Source organism: Epinephelus lanceolatus, chromosome 23 (assembly GCF_041903045.1).
Source record: "Epinephelus lanceolatus isolate andai-2023 chromosome 23, ASM4190304v1, whole genome shotgun sequence".
Taxonomy (NCBI): domain Eukaryota; kingdom Metazoa; phylum Chordata; class Actinopteri; order Perciformes; family Serranidae; genus Epinephelus; species Epinephelus lanceolatus.
Window position 1 is genome coordinate 28,480,735 of NC_135756.1, and position 26,990 is coordinate 28,507,724.

At 41.5% G+C, this 26,990-nt stretch overlaps 1 protein-coding gene across 19 annotated transcripts in view; it reads right to left on the reverse strand.

The window, feature by feature from the left end:
• Positions 1-26,990, reverse strand: part of nav3 (neuron navigator 3) — a 544,714-nt gene that overhangs the window by 144,696 nt on the left and 373,028 nt on the right. For all 19 annotated transcript variants that reach the window (XM_033615269.2, XM_078165210.1, XM_078165209.1 and 16 more), the window contains 2 exons: positions 24,912-25,029; positions 21,618-21,670 (listed from right to left, as the gene is read on the reverse strand). In XM_033615269.2, the coding sequence (XP_033471160.1) occupies positions 21,618-21,670; positions 24,912-25,029 (171 nt within the window). The remainder of the gene's footprint in view (positions 1-21,617; positions 21,671-24,911; positions 25,030-26,990) is intronic.

A 26,990-nucleotide genomic window follows, 5' to 3' on the forward strand; every position in this document is an offset into this window, starting at 1 on the left:
TTGTTTTTGCTCTATCTTTTAAGGTCTTCTTTTCTGTCTTCCTCCATTGAAACACTAGTGTGAACTGTGTCATTCTGTACTTTCAAAGCTGCATAGACAAAATTATATGTAAGTGTTCTCTGCAAAAATGTGACTCATCTTTTTCTCTGAGTGCACTTAAGATATACCTTTGGTAGACTTTCGGTAAATCTGAACAGCAAAGCTGTGGCATTTCTACAGTGCGTCAGTGTACTGTGTATTTTTTCCACCCCTAGTAAAAAGTGAGACATAAAATGAGACAGTAGTGGCTACATCTGCATGTTTGCAGCTTAATTTCCTCACGTCCCTCCTTGCCTTATGAAAGGCATGCAGGGGCCCGCTGGGCCTCTCTAAACATATCAAGTGACTGATGCATGATGGCTGGAATTGGAAAGTGTTATCCCTCAGATGCAACTGTCAAATACAAATGGGCCAACACCTTAATTACCACTTCCTACGGGACAGAAAACAACCCCCTTCAAGACAGGACTGGAAAAGCAAGCGTTAGCGCTTTACAGCACATGAGAACAGCTCGATAATTGAAGGGTTTTATTCCAAAATGCTACATATCCACTGGAAAATACATGCCACCTTAAATCCCTAAGTCAGTATTTCAAAAACACAGATGACTCGAGCTCCGCAAACAAACCTATTTCGTGAGTAAGTCTTGGGATGACTCAGATGACTTCTAGTTTTTCTTTCCAATCTGTTTTACTTTAAACCCAATGCTTATTTTCTGAATGCTGTCAATGTTTATTAATTCATTTTACACCAACATGAAGATTGCAATCAAATCTTGTCCTGGTGGTTGGAACCTGAATCACCAGTGGGGTCAGAGACAGTCATTAGAAGCTGCGGGTATTTTGTGTTTCTCCAAGAAACCAACACAGCAAGAGGCTGATTGGCTTTTATAGCATCTCTTTACACTTTCTTTTGCTTAAGGCTGAAATCAAAGTCTAGCGATGAGTCAGGAGAATCCAAATAAATCAAATCAAAATCCCTCACGTACAAACCACTTTGTCATCGTTTTAAGCCAGCAGATCAAAATCGATACTGACTAAAGCCAACAAAAATGAGTTTCGCCTCAGACACCCCCATATCATAGTTTGTCTTCCATTCAGTGCACATGGCAAGATGAGGACAAACTTTTGTACCTATTAACTCCTCTTGGCACTTGAAACTTAATGAAGCAAAGCTCATCAATCACAACACATAACCAGGAAGCTTTCAACAGGCAGAATATACTTTATTAATTATTGCTGTTGAGCTGCTTTGAAAGGCAAACATTTACACACAGACAAAGCCAAGTCCCTCTGCTCATTGCAGAGTAATGGCTCAAAGGTTTTGAAAATACCAAAGAGAATTATTTGAGTGTTTTGCCAATGAATAGCTAAGACTTGAAGGACATAACAGCTTAGAATACTGTCAGAATCTGAAGCCACTCGGCCTTCCTTTTACCAAACAAACCACTTCTCTCATTGTCTATCACCTCTCCATCTACCCTTCTCTTCAGACAGGGGGTCTGACACTGGTCTCGTCCCCAACACTCCATTGATTCCTCTTTCACCCTGCCCCTATCACTCTAAATGCATCCAGAGCAGACAGCTCCTGACAGGCGATGAATCAAAACGGATCAAATGGGACAGAGCTTTACAGCAGCTGATGGGCAGAGGGGCGGCTGGGTTAAAGGATCCTGTCTCATAATCCAGGGATCATCGCTCATCATGTCAAAACCCAAAGTAAAGAAACTTTTTCTCATCCGGCATCGGCTGAAGAACTGTTTTATGCAATATTGACCATGGTGGCAGTCCTCATAATTCCTTACCCTGACTGAAATCTCAGGACTGACTGAGGATCAGTCTTTCTTTAATCTTTGAAAAAGAGATAATTGCTCATTTTGAGAAACACCATGAGCGTTAACCTCATGCTGAACGTCATACATTCAGATTTATCTGGCCTGCTTCGGCTTCGGCTTCAGCTGACAAAGCCAATGTTTGCATTCACAGCAGCATATTATTATGAAACTGCACACCATAAAACTTTTTTGAACGCAAGAACGCCAAACTAAAATGATTCAATTCAAGTAGCCGGGGCTTCCGAGACAAAACAAACTCAGAGCTGATTTTTATCACATCATGCCTCATATTCATGTAAATAAAACAATCATTTTCTTTAAGGATTTGACTGGCTGTGACGCTCATGGTTCTGCAGTACTTGCTCAGTCAGCATATAAACACACATGATGTATTATCAACAGGATCTGCATGGCAACACAAGCCTATATCTATGGATGTCTCAATTATATATGGTGGTTCAATTTCAAATGTTTACAGCATCAAATAACTTGGAGGGCCTCCATGTGGCTTTGCGCATCTGCTGCACAGACGGAGTGTGAGTTCACATGTGTGTGAACCAGTGGCACAGAGAGAGAGAGAGAGAGAGAGAGAGAGAGAGAGAGAGAGAGAGTCAAACATGAGCCATCTCGTCGATCTCTGGGTTAATCTCTTTAAATCCTTCTTCAAGGAACAACTCAGATCTCATTAGCACTTCTGTTGATGATGTCGCCTAAAAAATAGCGAAATGATGCAAAGCACATGCAAAGATTGCCTTTGTTGTCATTTCATCTGTTCCCTTTTCTCCTCCTCTGTTCTCAATTCTATTTTCTACAGCTACAATAGAATTATGTGCAATTTCACAACAGCTAAAATATTAAAGTGAAACATGTGTCATCACAGCCCAGTTGGCAGAATAAAATGTTGACATTGTACATTTCTACAAACCACAGATATGTTACATTTGTTTGTTTCATATGTATGACATGTTTCAGATTACATGTGTATGAGTTTCTCATCAGGAGGAGGACACCTAGGTGAGGCATGTCAAGCTGTGTCAGTAGATAATCCCTAGCCCTAACATTGTAACCCCAACCTAACCTTAACCCCTGACCCTAAGAGAAACAGTATGCTTTCCTATCCTAACCAAGTGATTTTTGTACCTAAACCTATAACAACACAATATACACCACATTGTCACAGCATACAGTATCACTGGCCTTATGACTGGGTATTTTAAAAAAATTTAGCACTTGTAAATTCTCTTTTAACTCTACAATAGCACTTGGCTATTTTTTTAAATAACAAATCCTAGCCCAAACCTTACCTTAACCCCTAAAATTACGATATTAAGAAACGTAAAGTTTCAACATATCCACTAAACATACAGAATGTAACATCCATGGTTTGCATAAACACTGCGCGCTGGGGTTCTATTCCCCTGTTGGGAGTTATTTCTATTCACCGGCTCATTATACATTATCCCGCTTATTATATGGCTAATTATCAGTTAAATAAATAATTTGAGACAGAATGTTGATTAATTATACGATTTTTATTGATTTATAAATTAAATCGGGAGGAGAGGAAAAAAAAACTGCCGGCAACGGCTGAATCTGCACTACAATAGCTACAGGGAATCAAGAGAAAATGAAAAGAAAATAGCCCAACAATGCACATAGGCTATAAAGTGGACTTAAAGTTAAGATCTTTTTTTATTCTGGTAAAGGCTAATGTTCAACTTTTCTTCTCATTCAGCCAGTCATTAAACACCTTCAAGCCCCATAAAGTGCTCCGTTTGGTGTTTAGTTCATGTCTTTCTTCTTCGATGCGATCAACCTCCCTGTCATCCACAATCTTGTGTCTCCTCTCTTTTCCGTGCGCCTCTGAGCATCCCTCTTCTCCGTCATTCTTCTCATCTTCAGCCAGTAACCATGACTCAAGATTTTCTTGCTCACCAAATATGTAAAAAGTTATATCATGAAAATACTCCATCTTTGTATCTTGTAAATTATTATTTTGAAGCGGTAACGGCTACGTTAGCCCGATAAAAAAGTAACTGTCGTTAGGGCAGCGTCCCTAGCAACGCTGGGCTACATACCAACGGTCATTACACAGTAATATCAGACCTCTGAATGCCGTGACTGACCAATCAGAATACAGCATTTAATAGAGCATTGTAATAAAAACATTTATCCTGGTGACTGTGCTGATCATCATGGAGGTCAGCTTCAGGGATTATCCAGCAAGTAAGTGCTACCCTTGTATAAGGACGATGGACTCACACGAGACAGATTTTTAAAATATGGTCCAAGTTAAAGCACCACGGACCGAAATATCCTGACTTTTATTTCACATTGTGAATAGAGCTTGAAAACAAGAACCTGCATTTCCCATCTTTAGACTCGCCTTCTAGTCCATAATAGCCCTGATAACATCATCCAGGTTATTTATTCTCCCTGCAGAGCCACATAAAAATATTATTCAACTGCCGTCATGGGCTGAGTAGAAGTCAAAGTGACAAGTCAATTGAACTTCATACTGTATGTTAAACTGGTAGAGCACCCCTTTAAAGGAGTATTTAAGCATTGAAGTATTGCATTTTCATGTAGTTTAAACACCTACATCATATAACTGTTTACACAGACTGCGTGGTTCTTGACATGAAAAATTGGTAGGGTGTTCCTTTAAGATAAAAAATATTAAACAACTGAAAGACAGGGAAACTCCTACATGGCTTTGAAGTGTCTTGTTTAAAACACTGAAATACAGCATGCAAACTAATCTCAGTTGATGGCTTTGTAAGTAAATATAAAACAAACAGCTGAAAGAAGGTGTAGAGGCGTTCTTATTAATCTTCATATCAAAGTACATTAGAGAGAGTATGCAGAGGAGGATAAATGAGTGGAGAATGTTTTTCAGGGGCGAGAGGACCAGGATATATATTTCTTGATAGCTTTATGGCCCAGGGGAACAACTCGGCTGTCTTCTGTTTCTCCGTCACGTACACACTGTTACGGTCCTGTTCTGCCTAGGTGAACATCACCAACATGATGGATTGCATTACTGTTGACAGGAGACAAATTTCACCTGTCAGTCCTGTCTGAGGCTGTTTTTCCCAAAAGGGTCAGTGGGGTTAAGCTGCTGACTCTTGAAGTATCTGTTTGCGTAACCTGCTGACCAGCTATGATGCAAGGTGAGACATACCGCCACAGTCTTGCTGTTTCCTTTACGTTCTCAACTTTTCTGTTCTACTGTTCTGAATACAAACAAGGCAACGCCTTATTATCATGTCTCATTACAGTGTAGAATATTATGTAAAAACACCTGAAGCAGGATGACTTTTATTTTCTATCTTCAGGCTCTTTCGCTTCAGTTGAGCAAACCTAGAGGCTGAGCATGTAGTATTTTATGTTAACATACAAAAGCAATCCAAAGAAATCCATGAAATGACCATGACCTTTTTAACATTGCATTATGTGGTGTGTGGTGTGACGGCACTATAGAAACAATGCCAATGGAAAATCAATTAGGATCCTTTGTGATGGTGGACACACACATTCTTGGATAAAAACATCCCACAAGGGGGCATGGTTAATGTTACCACCCCACAGGTAGTATAGAAAACAAGACAGTCCACGTAGGGAGGAGGTAAAGGTGTGTGAATGGGTCATACAAACACAGGACTCACACCCAAGAGACTGCCGTTTGTGTCCCATGTCAAACTAAAATCCAACAATGACTTGTTTAATCTTTACATACTCATGTCCTTTACATAATGATGTCACTGATATGAAGTACTAATGTCCAAATACCTGATATTTTTCTAAACCCAACTAACTAGGTTCGGTGCCTAAGCCCAACTGTGTCACCACCACATAATTTAACCACCACGTAATGCGGTGTCAGTTGTACAAAATGATTTGTGATGTCACTCAAGGTCATCTCCTAAATGGACAGAGATAACTAGTCATAGAACCGGCTGATGACTATAAATATTGAACAGTGCAATGTTAAACAGTGATAACAGTTAGCAGCCAGAGATGCACAATTTTGCCTCAGAACATTTTTTCTGGGTATTTATTGGGACTCCAGATGTAAATGAGTTCAGTGCAGCTAAATAAGACTTGATGCCAGACTGTCATTGCATGAGAAAGTGTTTTCTGTTTGTGAACATGGAAAATTTGCTGATAAGAAGACACTTTTGGAGCTGCAAATGCATTCAAGAGGGAGGCTAGTCCTGAGGAAATGTTGGTTAGATGGCCTGATGTCGTCAGCTCAACAAAAACACCACTGATGGATGGGTTATAAAAAAATCAGTGTAGAAGATATCTGGTGAAGGTTTTCTTGCAGTAAACGGACAAAAAAATACAATAGGCCTATTATGTTATAGTATTATTGGCTGCTTCAATCATAATGTACCTGACTGAAGCTGCTATGAGACAATAAAAGTCAGGAAATGAAGCAGAGGTGATGTGGAGATAAAATCCTTCGATTGTCACATTACTCTTTTGTCTTGTGCTGTGGTGAGCAACTGTTGAGTCACTTTATAACACACCTTTATGATTTGCTGCAATGGTCTTTAGGCCCCTGCAGTCACTCAATGCTCTCATTGTCTGTCTCTCTCTCTGTTTAAACCTGGCTAGAGTCTCTCACCGTCTGTGTGTGTCCGATAAAACCATGCAGCAGATTGCACACCAGCTTTTCCCAGATGTTAAATATCAGATGCAGTTTCCTCTGCTGCAATGGGCAGTCAGCAGCGATAAATCAGGTGCAGCACCTGTTTGTATAAATTTACATTTCCTCCTCCCATATTTTGCGCCTCTGAACAGTAGCGTGGCAACCTCAGTGCGGCCCTTTAGTAATTAAGGACAAACACGAGCTTCTTTTACAAAGGAAGCAAGTAAGCACTGTATCCAGAGAAAGCTGGACTCCCAGGAGATCTTAGACCTCCTTTATCCCCTTGCTCTAATACAAAGCTGGGGTGATAAACAAGAGCACTCTCTGTGTAATGACTGACAGTTCTCAAAAGAGGCAACAAATGGGCATGCAAGTTTTGGGAGTAAGTGTTAAAAATAAATCCAAACAAAAGTCATCAACCCTGACTTTTCACGCAAAACACGGTTCTTGTTGTGTTCACTTTATGAGCCAGTGCAGACTACAGGCCTCTTTTTGTTCAGGCAGTGAGGAATGAGAGTGATGCTCAGCGATCACTTGCAGCCGTGACACTTGGCATGTCACGCTGCGGGTGGCTCAGGAGGGTGCCAGACGGGTCGGGTTTACTGAGGGCAGGGAGGTGGGTGAGAGAAGCTAACAGCACGAGCCAAGGTGGCCTGATTATGAATAAGCTGCCAATGGGTCCTATCATAGGAGGAAAAGAGTCAGAGCATAAAGAGGAAAGAGGATTTATCTTTCATTACCTATGCTTATATGTCTCTCAGCTAAGGGCAGAGGGAATTTGTAAAAGACCGACTGATTTATACTTTATTATGTACTCCCAAACTGCAACATTCATAGTGAATAAGAAGAGGATCAGAACAGTAAAGACAGACTGCAGCTGGTGCATCAGTCAAACAAACTGAGCTGGATCAAAGGTTAGCAGTCTTTCACTGCGCCTGCTTTAACAAGCCAGCTCATTGCTCCCTTAACAGAACATCTGCCGGCGTCGTTCAGCTATAATGAGTGATTAAAAGCTTCCAATTGAGCTACAAGTGACCCTGTAACGAGTCCCTGGGTGCTCTGCTCATGCTGCTAAACTGGCTAAACATATGAGAGGGTCAGTCAGTGCACCAGAACACACACCACTTGCAATAAAAAAACACTGGCGCTTGTGGAGGAACAAAGAAAACGATGGACCCCAAAGAAGCTTCACAACAGTCAGAGAGCGATGGGAGCGATGTTCACACCGTGAGAGAGCAGCTTTAACACAACAGCTGCTGAGGCAATTGAGCAGCCATACATTAAATCACACCATGAGTCCATGGTACTGGTTCTATACATCCTAATTTGGGGCATCACACATTCATCATGCACCCCTTTCAACACGTATTGCACCAATAATGAAACATGCTGACACAAGATATCTTGTTCTTTGACTGTATGCTTGTTGAGAGCAAGACAAATGTGTGTTGGTCCAAACAAGATATGGATGCATTAAATATTAACGACTTAAATATGAAGACAGATAAACCCCAACTGTTCCTGTTAAAGCTACACACACACACGCACGCACAAAAAAAAGGACATCTGCAGTCTAGGATGCTGCCTCAATATTATATGTTCAATGGTCTCTGTAAAAGCTCCCGCTCATGTGTTTATCATATATTTATACTGCATCGATTGTGCAACACCGAATAAAATTGAAACAAATTATTAAGGACAAGTTCCAGCTGGTGTGCAGACCATTCTCTTTAACATCTGGCAGTTAAAATGAGAACAGCGCCTATTTCTTCTTGTGGTGACATCTGCATGAAACCTCTGGGATGTCCTCTGAGAACCTATTTAAAACATTAAGCAAACTGCCAGCAGGTTTGGAAAGAGGAGGTTGGCAGCTAACGGAGTTCAACATTAACCTTGTCTAATCGTAAAAGAAAAAAAAAAAAAGAATTCGTCCATATCCTCAGGATGTTCCAAGACCTCAAATTGCTACCATAATATAACTAAATGCACAGCTTGCATTTGTCGCTAGCATTTGTTAGCTATTTAAGTTTGTGTCCAGTGCAGAATTGAATCACGCTGCAGGACTGTGTTGCTGTTGGAATTCATTCTAACTGTTGTGAATCCAAGCTAATTACAGCTGCCATTCTGCATGGAGCAAGCTAATGACCAACAGACGAATGAATGTCTAATATTCACTTCTTTAAGATGTTTTTTTAGGCTCCACTAACTCCAGAGGGAAATATCTTGATTTTTTCTAAATGCTTCACTATGCTCATTAGCTAATAGCTATTGCCTGAAATCGCAAATGCAAGTCAGTCTTAAAGTTCTCAGTTTGTTTACAATTTCCAAGGGGTGGTATCAATGCGTGGACCAAAGTGACTTTTTGATGCAATTGGACAGACTTACAACCAATCAGCGCAACATAATATGTAACATAGCACTGAGCGATGGACAAATGTAAACAGACTACAGTGTGCTGAGGTTAGCTGTAATAATGTAGCTTCAATATGTCTGTGAATGAGTTGTACTTCAACAGAAAGTACCACATCAGCTGCAGCCATCTTGTTTTTTTTTTTTTCAAAAATCACTCAACAGCGCTTCTCTCAGCTTCTTCTCAGCGCTTATGCTTGTCTCAGAAAGGCCTCATATTAGACGAACAGTTGTGACTGGCCCAGCCCGAGCCCGGCTGGCTGCAAACCTGTCTGAACGGGAGGCAAATTTGTAATTCCTAGGATAGCAGAGGCATGACTAACCCTACTCTGCATGTTCTGCCTCTGATTGGCTTATTCCTACATTCTTGCCCTAACCCTAACCAACCACACTCCTCTTGCCTAAACCGAACCAACCCAACCAACAAAGGCAATGAGGACCAGCCAATCTGAGGGAGAGTTGGGTGGGTCGTGCCTTCGCTATCCTAGGTTTCGCAAATGCGTGAATGGGAGGCTGCATTTTTTTTTTTTTTTTTTTCCCAAGGATGGCTTTCTTCTGATAAGCGTGTACCCATTGCTTTTTGTTGACTGGATGACAAGTGAAATTGTTTAGGGTTAGGGTAACAATATTAGGGTAAGTCAACAAGAGTAGGGGCAAAAAACCTCATGAACAAGAGGGGAATCAGAGGTATCTGCCAGAAGATTTGTTTTGTTCCTAGGCTAGTCTAGAATGGGTTTGTTGGAGCTTTTTAGCTAAAAACATGAGATGTATTGATATGACACTGATATAGTTCATGGAAATTAATATTTTGAACAAAATCTCCTTTAAAAGGATTTTGTTCTGTTGCTGCCTGTGACAGAGAGGACTGTCTTTTACTTGCCAGATTTTCTGTCTGACAAGGGAGTTGAATTTAAAAGCTTCTGGTCACAAGCTCACCTCTCTACCATGAAGGCATCCAGCCTGTGAAAAACAAGAGAGAATGAATAATACCCCCTGTATAGCTTTAGTTTCAGCAGTCTAAACTGCCATCTGCCTCTGCCCACTTTAGGCCACTCGCTGCCAATCGCTGGGCATGCACAGTGACATCAGGGATGTTTCAGAAGCCCAGAGTTCCCATCATCCATTTATCTGTGTATTTCCACACCAACTGACTCTCATAATAGGTAAGTCGCCTGACAGCCAGGGCTGGTGTACTCAAATCAACGACCTGAAGAAGCGTGTCACACAGATGCCACTTGGTTTGGCCTTGCAGGAACCCGGGCCAGTGACTCAAATTAGGAAGTCAATCAATTAGAAGGAGAGATTAATGGCGAGCCATGCTGATGATGGAGCATCAGGCCAGTGAAGAACATAGTACTGAGCGGCTCTTGCTGTTTGTCCTCTTGTCAAGCTGGTGTGCAGGCTGCCAACAGATGGGGCCCAGATGAGACTGGCGGACTTTTATAGTCTCCAAGAAACCCTAGACTCAATTAGGCCTCAAAAGCAGCACACCAAGCCCGCTTCTAAGGCCAAACTCTGAACAGTGCTGCTATTCTAGTATAAGTGGAAATTAGTAACCACTCCGAATAAGTTTGTTCAGTTAAGTTGAAAGATTTATAGATACTGACTATGTAGTGTGGTCATTTTTAGCCATGCTTGCAAAAGGCAATGTCAGTTTGTCAGTGTGTCCACCAACTTGGTTGAGACTGCCACTGTCATGAAATTGGGTACAGACATTCATGTCTCCCTCAGGATGAATCCTAATGACTTTTATGACTCCTTCTCTCTTCCTCTAGCGCCATTATGAGGTCTGATTTTTAATTTGTCCAACACCTTGGTCTATAACCAAATACCAGCACAACTAATGACATTCCCATCAGCCTCAGCTGCACTTTGCATTCACTGCAAATTAGCAACTGTTAACATGGTAACAACTGCATCACCAATCAAATGCACAAAAAAGCTACTGTCTCACTGTTCATTGCATTATGATGTTACAGTGTGGCACTTAAGTTCTGCCTTTTGCTGCTTTGAACTTTTAACTTCATTTAAAGGGTAAGTTTGGTATTTTTCAACCTGGACCCTATTTTCCTATGTGTTTGTGTCTTAGCGTCTAATGGGAACAACAGTGTTTGAGATTGGTCCAGTAAAGAGCGAGACTGCTGCAGATGGCAGTGGCGAACCATACGGGGCATGTGTGCACCATAAATTTATATCCACTGAAAGTACTTGTTTTTGCCACTAATAGGCTTAGATTATTATTCTAAGAGTCTGACAACACTATGGAAAGGATGCCTTAAGATATAGACATTTTGTGAAAGAGAAAGATCATTTTTGTTAAACCAGAAACAGTGCTGATAGTGCAATTGTCAAATCCACCAGACTCTGTTTAAATAAACAGTAATTTTATCACTGTAAAACACACATCATTCAAAGTCGACAGAAACAAAATAAACGTCACAAAAAACATCTTGGTTCATATTTCCACTGCTCCAATTATCACCAAATCTGATTTGGTTGAAATCAGCCCTTAATTCACCTAGTTAGATGTGAAAATTTTCTGATTATTTAAATGGAGTCTGGTGATTTTGGTGATGGTAATCTCTGGGGTGTTTCTGGTTCAGGTCTGTATCTGTAGGGATCCTGTGTGTCAGACACTTAAACAAGTAATCTAAGCATGCCAAACAAACACATGTAGTGGTTACATTGCGGTCTGTTTCACTGCTAGGCTGCAGTGATGGACCAAAAATTGCTGTTCCCATTACATCTTGACACACACACACGAAACAAGAAAAAAGTATAACACAGAAAAGCACTCAGCACTGATTTATTTGTCCTTTATATTTCTATTACAAAACCTTCCCAGAGCTTCTTCCTCATTTGAAACCATCTTACTTCTGACACTGCTATAACTGATTAACAATTTATTCACAAATGAGTGTGCATGCCATGGTGTATCCATCCAACAATCCAATGTAACATAAACTGATTTACCTTGAGATATGTGGTGCACCAAAATCTGACAAACTGTATCACTATTTCACACAAATGCTCCCTCAATGCAAATCGACAGCCAGAGAAATTAAATTGTCAAATCAAACTGGATTGGGACAAGAGCCAAGGCTGTATTCAGCTGATCTAAATATGATCCATGACACACTTTAAAAATCCAATACCACAAATGAAAAGCAGCAACAAAGGGTTGACTTTAAAATGGTGAGGAGTTTGATGTAATCTCTCCTTCCCTGCCCTGTTCTGCTGACAGATGTTGCATCTCTGCATCTTTGCATTCATGTAAGATTTTGACAGTGTTTGTTTTTCCCTGACATCCTTTGCTGAGGTCGCTAGAAGCTAAACACACACACACACACACACACACATACACATTCACACATTCAGAAAGTAAAACTGCACAGTCATCGTATTGCAGGGAAGTGCTCTCTGGTTTGCTAATGATGTCTGTCTATAATGAGGAGGATTAGTGTTGCGAGGCTTTAATATTTTCTGCTGAATGGGCCTCTTCTGGGTCCTCCGCCTGCCGCTCTCGTGTTTAAGCACGATTCTTCTGAGAAGCAAAAAAAAATAAAAATCCTTCAATCCATTCAAAAACCTGGGTGAGCATATAATTCCTTTGGATGTCTGTACAATTACGCGGAAACTGCACTGTCAGAGGGCGTGAGGTTTTACATGGGAGAGGGACTGCAGAGTGTGCTCTGAGGTGAGTGAGACATTTGAAGGCTTCACACAAACATCTGTGTGGGACCCTTAATCCACAGAATGTATTTATAGTTTTACATCACATGTATTTAGCTGACACTTTTATCCAAAATCCCAAAGTCAAATCCATCCAATGCAGGTATACAAGTAATCCAGAAGAGTTGAGGGCCATAGCAAGAAGTGTGATAGGAGAGGCAGTGGCAATCCTAGACTCCCGGGGGGCCCCAGGCAAAGAAGCCCATCAAGCACCCCATAATTAATAAATACTACCATGCATGTGCAATAATACCATAGCTGGAAGGGACCCCTCTTCTTTCAGTCTCCAAAGCTGCCTCACATCACTCTCAAGCCGCTGAATAAAATCCATGTTCTACACTTTCTGCCTCTACTCTTATCTACTATCACAAAGCTATAAAACAGCAGAAAGAGAGGTACTCAGTCCAGTGGAAACATACAAAACCAGACTCAAATCTCTGCTGAGTTGAAAGCCCCTTCTACCACGCTCCTGTCTTTCCTTGTTCTCATCATCTTCACTGGCTCGCTCAGTGGTTGCAGATGGTTCCTTCCGGGACCAAATATGTGGTCAAGGGTACGGTTCTGTAGACAAGCCCTTTTCCCAAATTCAGGAACAAATTCCCAGCAATCATTAGTTCCTACACCAATAAATCCAACCAAAACTATGTCCCTGAAACACACCGGCCACAAGCTCTGCTGGGAAAAAAATGGGCATGTTCGCAATTTTGACCAGTCTGACCGCTGAGAACACCAAGCCTTGAATGTGTGGAATCCCATTTGCATTAACAATGTACATGTATCTACATGAAATGAGGCCTCCAGGAAATGCAAAAGAAAAATACTTATTCTTCCATTAGTGGAAGCAACTACTGCACAGTCCTGAAAGTAGAGGTCTGACATTTGTAGATTGCTACACGTTTGATTTAACCTCAAGAGAAACATTAAGAAAGGAAATCTGCAGTATTAAAAGGAGTAAGAGCAGGGATTGGAGGGATATAAGTGAGGAATAACAAGCCGATAGTTAATGTGTGGTGGTGTAACTATAACTCCTTTTTATTACATTATTTCCAGTATAACTCAAATTAAGTTATGGGACAGCATTTTAAAAGCTGCAATATTTTAATCTACAACATCACATTAGCAATTAAGTGACCAAAAATTGACCTTTTAGTATTAATAGAGGATACCTGCACAGTATATATGCAGGCTTTTATTATACACTGTAACAGTGAGGAGATCAAAGGTCAGACTCTTTTACATACTGTTCCTGATGAGAGCAAATTAGAGCAAGTAGAGGAGGGAAAACTGGGGAAGCTATAAATTCATACCTCTCCAGTTCTTTGGCATTTCCCATGAGCCCTCTGAGTAGTCAAAGGTGATACCCTATGGCCTTATAATTATAAGGTCTATAGACCATTTAATGTATGACAATCAGTATTCAGGTGCCAATTGAGGCAGTGGAGTGGCTGGCTGGCTGGCTGAGTTCAAATAAACAGCAAATGTAGACAGTGCCAGACCCAGCACATTCAGGACCCTAGGCAAGACTGTTAGCATTAGCTCTTTGGTGAAGGGTTCCCATGTGTTTGATTTTTTTTTTTTCAATGTCAAAGAACACTTCTTTTGTGCCTAGGTGGCTGCCTATGTCTTCTGTAGGAAGATCTGCCACTGAATGTAGAGATTACCCAGCTCAATCTGACCAGTCATCAAAATGAATATAAAATACTTTCAATGCTATTTGGGATGCACCAATTGTGAAACTGTGTGCTGATACACTTTAAAATGACAAATTGGAGGATAGCCGACACCAATGTGTTGGTCTTTGTTGTGGTTTATTTTGTTTATGTTGTTATTCATTCCCATTTTTGCGCCGGGAAATCAAATAAATCTTAATTATGAAAAATAACATAACTGGTCTAAAGTCCTTCACTACTTCGCCCAATACTAGTTTTTACTAACTAGAGCTTGAACGCCTTATCATGTAACTTAATGCAATCTCTGTCAACAGTTAGTTCCAGCTACTGGCTGCTAACAGCTAACATTAACTAGCTCTCCTCCTGCTGATGTCAACACAGATTTGTTGTTAATAATGTAGCATTATCAGGGAAACAACAGGGTGGCGCGTGAAAAGTGAGTTTACTGCATCATTTTGTCCCGACGTCGTCCAGTTGAAGATCTCTGTTCATCCCAAACATGTTTTCAATTGTTCCCGGGAAGAGGGGATGACATGAGTCATGAAGCACTGCTTTTTAGCTTGCACAAAATGTATGTAAACAATTAAAAACATTGGCCACTGCCATCAGCAAATGTCACCTCATTTGTCAATAGGCTAATGGCAGTCAACAAGGCGAATATCAGCAGATACCAATCTGCATCCAATAATTGGTGCATCACTTAATGTTTCCGTTCATTTAAGTGATGGATGCAACTGGCACATTTTAAAACAAAAACAAATAAACTAAAACTTTGGAAAGAATAAAGGGTATGGATGAATTGTCTGCTGGTGGCAGATGTCTGTGAAAAGCCATAGCAGACCTTCCTTGGCCATTACTCTCACTGACTATCCACACATTGGCCAAGTTTTTCTGTTGGATTAGCCCTGCAGGAAATGACAGAACTTCAACTGACTTGTGGATCTCTTGCACTGTGAACACGGGTCTAGAGAAAAAGGGTGCATTACGCATGTAGATTAGCTGTAAAGCTTGCAGATGCTGGTGCCGTGATGCTTTCTGCTCCTCAGCTTCCAGCAGCTGCTCAGTTGGCCTCAGTCCACTCACCAGGCCGGCAGCGACCCACCACTTAGAGAAACAGGCTTGTGACTGCAGGATCACTGTTTCAAGTCCCAAAAGGGGGGGAAAAATCTGCACAGAGGAAGTAAATCAGACTCATCTGCCCCACCACTGACAGCTGCTGCTACTGTGATGTCCCTGGCCAAGGAGTTTAAGCTCCAGGTGCTAGGTGGACGGTGGCAGGTTTCCAAAATTCACAGCTAGCGTTGTCAATATGCAGCCAAAAGTTAAAAAATAGCTTCAGTTACTCTCGGGACAGAGGGAAGGTTGTCAGTAAGTAACTAAAGTTTCTGATGGATATTAGTGTTCAAGCCCATGGGATAAACTACCCTAACAAAATAGTTTTGCACTTAGAGAGCAATATGTTCATGTGTCATCACCGTGGTCTCTTAGGGTCGTTTAGTTCATTGGGTCTGGTCTGGCCAAGGGGGAAAAACAACAACATTGGCTTATAATTCTGGTCTGGTTCATGTTTATGCTAACTTTTTACAAATGAACTAAGAGCTGTAACAACCCGTACTTACTCCCAGGTCGTCAAATACTAATCATTTGTCACACCCCCAGGTGCATGATACCCACACGCAAGGCACCATTTACCATCTGTATGAGACGCACCCGGGCTTTCAACTAATTCCGATGTAAACCCATCTACAGCAATAGTAGACTCTCAGAGCAACTGATGTAGAATAAAGGGTCCTCCCTGCAGTCTGAGGTTGGGGTGCTGGATGGGTCAAACAAACACAGGAGAACACTGTTTCTCAACACTTCGCTTCAACAAACATCAACTTTCACCCAAGAGAGCGGCGTTATTGTCTCATAACATTCTAAAGCCAAACCCTAAAGTGCAGCACACACTGCCGCCGGCGCGGCGCTGTGGCCGTCAAGTGCTGCCCCCCCAACACACATTGGCAGCAGTACACAGCGGCACTGTCGACACTAAAGTGTATTTCCCACCCCAGCCCGCTAGGTGGCTGTACCTACACTAGTTGCCAACTGCTAGTAAGGGAAGAAGAAGAGGAAAAACTTTGAGGCAACAACAACTTGGATTTCACAGGTGAATTTCTTATCAAAATTGTCTTATTAAAAATTTTAACAACCAGAGTTGATACTACGGTAGCCGAAACGTACATAAAAGGCTTTTCTTGCAGCACCGGCCGCGCTGGAATTAGAGCAGTGGGCTGAAGCAGAGCGGTGCGGCGCGTCAGCCAGCGCCAGTGTGGCTTTGTTCATAGAATATAATGGAGGCGGGCGTTTTGACGTGTGGCGTATGGCAGCGGTGTGTGTTGCACTTAACCCTTTTCTAAACTTAACCGTGTGTTTTTGTTGCCTAAACCTAACTCTGTGGGGTTTTTTTTGTTTGTTTGTTATATTTTGCCTAAACCCAACGATGTGTTTGTTGTTGAAGGGGAGAAAAAAAAAAGTCAATCCGTGGTGCTGTACTGACGTAGTGCATTTATTTCCTGTGAAAACGGAAGTGTATCTTGAAAGAAGCATGTAACAGGCAGAACTTGATACGGTGTCCCAGAACGTCAACAAGCAAAGCACAAGCAAAGAGTACCTTGCACGTCGTATGTGGACGTGGAAAGTCCATGACCAAAACCTCAATATGTGACGAGGTAGGAGTGAGAATGTGTTGCTTATTTTAACCCGACCCATGATCTTTTCTTAACCCTAACCAAGCAGTTTTGGTTGCTAAACAATAGCTGGAAGTTTATTCTGAAAACACATTGTATGCATTTAACTAAAAGAAACTGACACACCCACAAGTGACGCTAGAGGGGTACCTAGAGTGTCATGATTTGAAGTGTAGGGCCACTGACTAAGTCTTGATAAGTTGGGAGTGAGAATGTGTTGAATGTATACATTTAAGGTATACAATGCAGGATTTTCCTAAAAACACTGTATAGACTGATCATGGTCAGGTGCCAGACTGTAAACAGAAGGTGTTAAGGTAACAAAATGCCAAAAAAAAAAAAAAAAAAAAAATCAAATATAACGTTACGAAACACCAATGGGGTTGGCTTTCACTTTCACTGGCGAGTGCATTTACAAACAGTAATCGACGATCCTACATAGTTTACCTTTAAGTCACATAGACTGAAAAGTCAGTTTTGGCAACTGTCATCTTGCATCATCAGCGCCACATGGAAGCAGTGGAAATCAAATTCTGCTGACTGACAGCAAGTCATGCTGCAGTTTATGTGTCGCAACTCAACCTCCTTTTATGAATGATTACAACCAAAAACAGGACCAAATAGAAGTTTCACTGACAGTAACAGAGATAGTTGCTGTATGGTTACTATGCATCACTTATTTGTTAATTAAGCATTCGCAAAATAAAGCAGAACACAAGCACACATCTTTTAAACTCCTTTTCAAGTCCTTATTGATTAAGAAAAATATCTGCACTGCTGTGTACATGTGTTACCATGGCTACCAAATCACTATGAAAATATTCCTCTCACAGATGCCCTATAAGATCGCTTTCTTGACAGTACATGGTTTTTCCAAACATTGGTTTTGCTGGCTGGCTGTCTTTGTGGATGTTATGTGTTGTTGTATGTGTCAGATGTTTCCTTCCTTTGCGCCCACACTTTAAGCAACCGTGCTTCCTCAAACTTCAGTTTCCCAAGCTGGCCGGACCCTCCGTGGTCAGAGCAGGTGGTGGATCAATGGGCTTAGTAAGTGACTGAGACAAAGAGCAAGCTGCACACACACATACACACACACACACAAACCCACACAGAGGTTGCTGGCATATCAAGCCACATGCTTGCAGTGCTGCTTGCTGCTCGCCCTTAGCGACGAGTGCGTCAGTCTGGACTCAGCTGTTTCCAGCCAGGACTAGAATTACTTAATGTGACAAATTATATAAATAAATGCACATGAGTTTATTTCTCCACAACAGGCTTTGACACTTTGAGGTCCCACAGTGACATTAGGGGACTGACATGACCTTGATATTTTCTTCCTTCCTGCTTCTGTAATGTTGTTTTTCTAACAAAGTGCACAGTCTGCTCCTATTGCAGCTGGACTTACCATGGAGGAAAAAAGCTGATTACTGTGATGAACGTGTGAAAGCAGTAGTAAAACACTTTCTGCTTTATTTCACTGATGGGACTCTTGGAAAGACTCCCCTGATACTCCTTAGAGAATTCATCAAATCTACTGACTTCTCTACAAACCAGCAGAAACACTGAAATACTGACATATAACAGGAGGACAATGTGTATGGTGCAGGGAGAAACTGCTCCAATAAATGTAAAAAAGCTGCACAGTAAGCCGTACGTACACATAACACAGCTTAAAGAAAATAGCTAAGAGACTGACACGCTCTCAGGACCGAACACACACTCCTCGCCCACAGTGTCTTACTAAAGCAGCTCAACAGCTTTAGTCACTTTTAATGGCAGGAGGGCAGATGCCAGGGCAAACCAACACTGCATAAACACTTAGTCAACTCTAGTTAAAGTGAGGGGCAATTATCTCACAATGACGACAATCAGCGGTTATACAGCCCGTCATCTCATTAACAGAGGGGAAAACGACACCGCCAGCATCGCTCAGCCGCATGGCAGCCAGATATACAGATGATTGAAAGCGGCATATTAAGTCAAGTACAGTAGGCCAGGGGTTGAACTTTTCGGGGCTCTACTGTGTTTTTGGTTAAGTGGTGATGTGGTTAGTACAGTCATCACCTCTCTGAGTAGTAAAGATGATGATGGTTTGCAAACAGTCGTTACCGTTGGCTGATTACAATCATGGTGTGCAGTTAACATGTAAAGCAACGAGTGACAGTTTGTCTTTGGTAGATGATCGATTTCAACTGTGACACTGTCTTGTGATATGTAACCTCATATAGATACACTACAGGGTTCAGTCTTTGTGTGCTTTAAAATTTTGTCCCTTCTGACCACTGTAAACTTTCTCTGACTGTGAATCAGTACAAGGTGCTCATTAAGGTGGTCCCAGGTGAGGGTGCATGGTCGGTGTTAGAAGAGGTACTAAGATCCTCTACTTGAATAAATGTACAACTATGTAAAAATACCTCATTAAAAGACTTACATGCACTCAAACTCATAAAACTTCACCTGCAAATGATCACTGTGTGTTACCTTGAATTTGTGAAGAAAACTTTGTTTTTCAGGCATGCCTCCGTGGCGAACGGAGAATCCAAAAAGGTAACATTCTTGATCATATGCATGTTTTTGCGAAGTATTTAGGACACGACTGGATAAATGAGACTTGGATAACATTGCACGAGTTGTGTGAGAGTTTGTAAACTGATGTTTTGATATAGATATGCTGTTGTTAAACGTTGAACTTATTGACTTCAATCCATTAAAAATGTTGCCTTTTTTTGATTCTCTGTTCACAGTAAAGGCATGCAGTAAAATCTGAGTTTTCTACATAAATTCAAGGCAACATGCAGCGAGTATTTGATATACAAATGGTCAGTTTGCAGGTGAAGTATTCCTTGAAGTAAAAGTACAAAGATATTATCATATAATACAATGAAACAGACACATTTTGCTGGAAAATGACCAAGGTATGTGACATTGCTGTAAACTACTGCATTGTTTATACTGATGCATCAATGCATAAGTAGCATAGACTTTTGGCCACATACAAGCTGCGTTTTAGGTCACTGAAAACAGACCTTCCTTTTCTAAAACTGTCCAAGGTGATGATGTTTTCAGTGCGGCATGTAGATAGAGAAAACTTCATTTTTGGTTCCTAAAGTCAGAGTATGTGCTGTCATCCAAGGCACTAAAAATGAGGTGACATTTTGTGCAGGATGGTGGCGGACATGGACAAGAAAGTGCTGGTTCCAACCTTGCTAACAGGACTTTTTACATGTTTACACATATATGTACAAGTACTCTTCTCCTATACTGAGGAACAGAGGTGTGAGAGTATGTTACAGAGGTCACTTCTCCAGGTAGCCTTTTGGTAACAGCTCTTTTAAGCTTCTGATTGGCAGATATTCCTTTTCTACTTTATTCCATCACTGGCCAACATGCAATGAGGGTTGGGTTGCTGCCTATGGGTTTGTCATACTCTTGACAGCTCTTCAGTTGTGTTGAACTGAGATTCTTTTAAAACACTGCTTGTGTGGAATGGATTTTTTTTTTTGGAAAAAAAAAAAAAAAAAAAATTCAATCTCAGAAATACTTGTGTTAATGTGGAGTAGAACTTAGGTAGCTTTGTCCAGTAGTTCCCAACCAAGGGGTCGGCCAACTCAAAAGTCACAGGATACATCTAAAGAGTCACAAAATAACTGACAGGGCTTAAAAAAGAAATAAATACGTTAAGATTTTGCTCCATAAATCTATAATCATTATTAAATTTAAATTAAACTTTGTGAAATATTGGATAATTTGTCTTTGCGGGTTTCAAACAGTTAATTAAAATTAAACCATCTGAGAAGTTAAGAGGGAGAATCTCTCTTTGCTGGCACTGCTAACAACTCAGACAAATCTGACAAGACACCCCACACAGACACTGCTTTGTACGGAGTCACAAGTCAAGTAAGCTGGGAGCCACTGGTTTAACAATGCATTGTATTATAGCAGCTCATTTGATTATCTAAATCCAAAAAGGGACATAGTCACAGCAGCTGTTAAACAAATGTGTTGAAGTAAAAAGTACAATATGTCCCTCTGAAATGCTGTGAAGTAGAATTATAGAGAAGCAAAAACTGGACATAATCAAGTAAATGACAAGTATCTTACAGTTGTACTTGAGTAAATGTACTTAGTTACTTTGCATAACTGGAGTAATGTGTAAAGCTGTAACTTAGTCTAATGTCTTGATCAATGGATCCAAAACAGAATCTTGAGAACAAGCAGGGTACATTTTTTTTACTCCCCAGCTCTTACCAGGTGATTCAGGAATGCATTTTCAATCACAGGTTTGTAATATTGACGGTCAGGGGATGTTAAGCTGTTGCCAGTAGCTGTGGATGAGGGCATCACCTGAATGTAGTGTGATCTCTGCATGTCAATACTAACTGCCTGTAATCCCTGTAGTCTAGAAAGTTCATTACTGTTGCTACACATGTGAAACATCATTACAGCTTAACAGTAGAGCAGTCAGTACTTCAGATAATTCTCTCTTACACAGCAGTGCACTGAAAAATGAATGAAGCTGAATACAAAAGTAAGGCTGAAACACTCACCATTTGCGACTGGCTCCTGGGGCTGCCATTGATATCCTCCACCTTCTCATTCGCTGCGTGAGAGAGGAAATGAAGAAACGAGATGTTTACTGTCCTCCCATGCTGAACTTTAACATCCCAACGTCCAATGACTTTTGAGTTCAGGTGCACAAATCCAGCAGGAAACCTCTGCTGAGGTTAGCATAGGGGAGTGTGTGTATGTATGTACACGCATGTGTATGTGTATGTGCATGTGTATGCGTGTGTGGGTGCAGAAAGATGCAGGAAAGGTCTGGGAAGCAAAGCTGCCTAATTCGTCAGCTGCCGCCAGAGAATTACTGACAGGCCAGCTTGGCCTCATTGTCTGCGAGCGGGGAGGGTAAAGTTTCATCCAACAGGGAGAGGGAGAGAGGGAGAGAGAAGTTGGGGAGAACAAGAGAGTAAGGAAGTTAGTCACGGGTTAAAAAAAAATGAGAGAGATTTAGGGAGACAAGCAGCATCAGTGAGAAAGGCAGCGTATGTAAGAGAGAGGAAATTGTGTTTGTGTTTATGTGTGTGTGTGTTTGCGAGAGTGTGATAAACAGAGAGAGGGAGTCCCAGAAAGAGTAGAGATCAGAACAGTAATGGAGACACAAAGAAAAAGAAAGAGAGAGAGAGAGAGAGAGAGAGAGAGAGAGAGAGAGAGAGAGAGCAAAGACAATAGACTTAAGAAGAAGAAAAAGAATGCGTGAGAGAAATGTGTCTGAAAACACACAGAGCTCAAATTGCGTAAGAGCCAGTGCTGTTGCAAAATTAGTCATTATTTATTACCATGCGATTGATAATGGGTTCAATAAGCAGTCAGTTTGGAGGCATTTACTGACTCCATATGACCAATTTATGATCTGGCATGTGTACAATTAGTGCATATCACGGTTGTGTCCCACCTCTATGATCAGGGTTGGATTTAAAACTGTATGAAACCAACGCTGACTGTTTGTTTTTCTCTATAGATAGATATCTGCATGTGTCCAGAATCTGTAGGAGCGGTATAATATTTTGATATCGAAAGCGTTCTCGTTTCAGTTTGCAGTGTGAATGGTATTGACCAATCACTTCTGAGCAGGCTTTGGTTGCATGCAAAAAAGCAGTCTGTGTAGAGAGCAAAAGAGGTGGAATGCATTGACTGAAACAAAATCTCAAAACCATTTTTCTATCTTCTGACAACAATCAAGTTTTTTTTATTAGCTTCTGTTTATAGAAACTAGTTGTCAACTCCATTCTCATGGCTCAAGTTTCTTATTAGACTGTAGACACTGACGAGCACACGGAGGAGGAAGTTCTGGCCCAGATGTCCACTGGCAACTCCGGAACCTCTAAAACAGATTGTCCTCAGATGCTAAATCTTTTTTAGACTGATTGCCAGTGGGCTCCAAGATGAAAACAATTTCGCCTCAAGAGGCAGTGAAAAAGTCCCTCACGCTGACCCATCCATACACCCTGATCTCCTCCCTAACAGATTTTTCAGACCTTCAATGTCACGCTGCTTCCATCTTTGCTTCTCACAACTATTGCAATTTGCATAACCTCAAGAGGTCCTTGTCAGTAAGTAAACATAGGTCATTTTGGGCATTTGAACCCAATCATTGCTAATCTGTGTGGCAGTAAGAGTCCAGGTGACATACATTTCGTCAGCTGCGCATGCCTACAAGGGCAACTCATCCACACACAGCCCAAAATTCATGACTACGCAGGCTGTACATGTGGACTCTACGTGCCAACAAACGTGCAATCACCTCTCTGTATGTAGACGCCCAAGGTAGTAAAAAAGTATTATTTTGAGCGTGTGGTTGTTTTTCTGGTGAGGTCAGTGTTGTACCTAATTTCCACTGCATGGCTCTGCTCGACTGTTGGTACCAGGTCCTTTTCTCTATTTCATCTTCCACTGCAGATGGTATCCTGTCAGTGCAGGCAGGTTCTCAGCTGATCGGTATTAGAAACGACTCATGAAACTGCACTGAAAACATCTCTAAAGCACCACTTGCTGAATCCTTCCATCCGAAACCAAGAGGATTGTTTGCACTTTGTCAACTGTATGACATAGTGTACATAGTGTATGGTGTAGTTTTGGGCTTCCATTTTTTAAAAATCTTGGTCGTGAATAAGATATTGTGGCTGCTATTGATGGTGGCATGGCCATATAAAAAAATGGGAGTTTATGGAGGAAGTTCCGTGCCACACATGTGGCTTTTCTATTGATGGTTCTCTCTGAACAATCAGTGGTCTGCAGTGTTTTAATTCTACCTTTTAGAATTGGCTCAGCTTGCTTGGAGCCCTGACTGAAATGCAACCAAAACCATAGAAGAATAACTTGAGATGAGTAGAGTCATTTGGTGCCATGCACTGGAAGTGCTGCATTAGGCAAATAACTTGGTAACCAGCTTCAGAGGCACTTGAAGACGCATGTTTCCTTTCTGGTGTAGGATGGTTGCCTCCCACCACCTCCAGCTGCTGCACCAAAACGTTCCTAACCAGTCTGCTGACAGGGTGTAATCACGTTACTGTAATCTGTTAGTTAAGTGGAAGGCAAGAGAAAAAGGGAAAGGAAGATTAGAGAGAGGAACGAAAGGCATGAGGGGGGAGAGAGACGAGACAGAGACCTAGAAAAAGTTCCACTGTGAGGGAGTGAAAGAGACAGACGGAACTGAAGAGAGACATAGAGACATTAAAGAGGAGAGAAAGAGAGAGACAGACAGAAAGAGAGACAGAAAGAGAAGTAAACTCTCTCTGGGGTCCAATCCGAGACACATTCCCCTGCACCCCAGGGTGTCAGAGTCATAGATCTCTGCTGCCGCGGCACCCAAAACAAGAGAGAGCTGCTGCGATTTGGCCCAAATATCAGACTGAGGAACAGCTTCCCTCCAACTCACCACAACAAAGACCAAACATAGAGTGTGTGTGTGTGTGTGTGTGTGTGGGTGGGTGGGTGGTCGCTTCATCTACCAGATAGAACGAATGAATTATAGACATGCAGTGTTTTATCACTACTGATAAGACATGGATTTATTCCTCTTTGCTTTATTAATATTCTTTCTAAACACTGAAGTTCCACATGATGTAAGACATTATACTGCTTTGGTAACAGAAATATGTCATGATGATTATCCCATTATATTACAATTGAATGTATTTTAGGTGTAAACTTAATTACTCGAGCGCAAAGAGAAACAGAAAGCTGTAGGAGGAAGATGAGAGATAGATGATGGAATAATAGATGAAGAGGTAGATAATAGAGAAACAGTAGACACAGGCGTGGGCGCATATTTGGATGCCTACCTATGATCTGGATGATCTGTGCCAGCAGGACTCCATCGGTGACGTCCTGGCTCAGGTCCTTGATGAGGCGCTGACAGCCAGACTTGGCCAGGTAGTGATTGGCCCAGTCTGTGTAAATCTGTAACGACAGAACAAAACATCCTGTCAATGTGTGTGTAAGAAATAGAGACAGAGAGGAGGTGTGTGTGCATATCCAACACGGCGAGGTTTAACAGCTTTTGGTACAGTAAATCCAAAGTAATGCAAATCATGAATTACAGTAGCAAAGACTCAACTCGCAGGACTTTTTAATGTCTAACATGGATCACTCTGATGTAACTTCATAAGTTCAAGTCCCAAACTTCAAGAAACAACTGAAGTTTTGTATTTGTTCATTGAGACAGTTGCACTTTTGGCTCTGCTTCTGAAGACTACTTCATCCTGACAGTCATTTCTAACCTGACTTCTTCTCTATGCAGCGCACTGCTCTGCCTCTCAGTCCGTGGTTAATGCTCTGCCAGGGAGCGCTGTCCAAACACTTCCCGCTCCCTGCACATCTCCGCTACTCAAACACAAATATTTCATCAAGCTTTGGCACTCGGGGTGGGACGGAGAACTACAATGTTTGTGATCTTTCTCCATGGGATTCATAAATGATCCCAGCAAACACTTTGACATGAAGACGAAATATGTGTTAATGTGAAAGACTGCACTGACAAATCCCCAAATTATGGACAATGCACAATCTTTCAGATGTCTGCTGGAACTTTTCTCATTTGAACTTTTGTAAGAAGCACGTAGAAATGAAAATGCCACAAGTTCCTGGAATACTTAAACACAGATAACAAACAAAATACTAGGAAAGACAAAGCACACTCAACATAAGTCCCAACAATCTCAAAACAGAACCTTTCCAGAACTTAAAATGAATGACTTTTACTATGAACTGAGTCTGAATAAAGACAGTTGCAGTAACAGGTGGGTTCACTTTCCCAACTATGTTTCTAAACCCGGAAGAGCAGCGTGTCGTATAATCTTTTGTATTGTCACCTAACCCTCTTAACAGCCGCTTTGTCTTTCATTAGAGCCCATAAGCCGACTGATAAGCGACGCTTTGTCTGGCGGGCGACAGACTGATCTCGACAGCTGCTGCGGTTTCACCGGGCGCCGAAAAACGAAAGATGTGAATCACATTGGGCTTCCAAGTGCTTTGCCCCATGGAAGCAAGACTCTACAGAAAGAATCAGGTTCTTTCGTATGCGAATGGATCAATTTTTCTCATGAACTCGAGGATGGAAGAAGCTGTGAAGGTTTAAGGGCCAAACTCTATCCTGGAAATACTCATTCAAATACCCCAAGTATACCTTAAAACTTCACGCATGTATTTCCCCCCCCCCAGTCACCGAACTTTCTAGGATTTCCTTCCAGACCTCTCTCTCTAAGAAGCAGACAGCACCTGGAAAATGACATGAAGTAAAAAAGAGATCTGGTTCTTCCCACTGTGCGGAGGGTACGTTTGATACAAATTTCCACAGACAGCCGTGGAAGAACATCTTTATTCCTGCTAGGCTTGAGTTGAGATTCTGGGACCTGAAAAAATCTGTACCAGCCCATATAAAGACACTAACTGCTGCTCTGCTGCCTGAAACTTTTCTTGTTATCCCTGGATTTAAAGAAAAAAAGCAATGCAGGCCTGAGAAGCATGAAGGACTTTGAATGGTGAAAATCCCCTGAGAAATGTAAGATCTTCCATGAGGATGGGGGGTCTACAACTTAAAAAAGAGTCCCTTAATGCCAAGAAGTAGTCAGATGTAAAGTCCATAATAAAGTGGTAAAGGTGTGTTTTTCCTGAGGTGTATCTGCACTGTACCTCCTGTCAAACTGCGCGGCAGAACTTTAACATCTTCAGATTTTGTGCAGATGAAGTTTCTATAACTAGCACAGGCTTCTCAGCATCTCGAATGGTAGACATTTCCCAAGGAATTCCCTCATAAAACTTGTTTCTCATGATGAAATAATCCCATTTTCCCCTCATTTACCTCACACGCTGCTCACAATTAAAAGCATTTCTCTCCCGCTCTTTTTCTTTTTCTTGGAAGA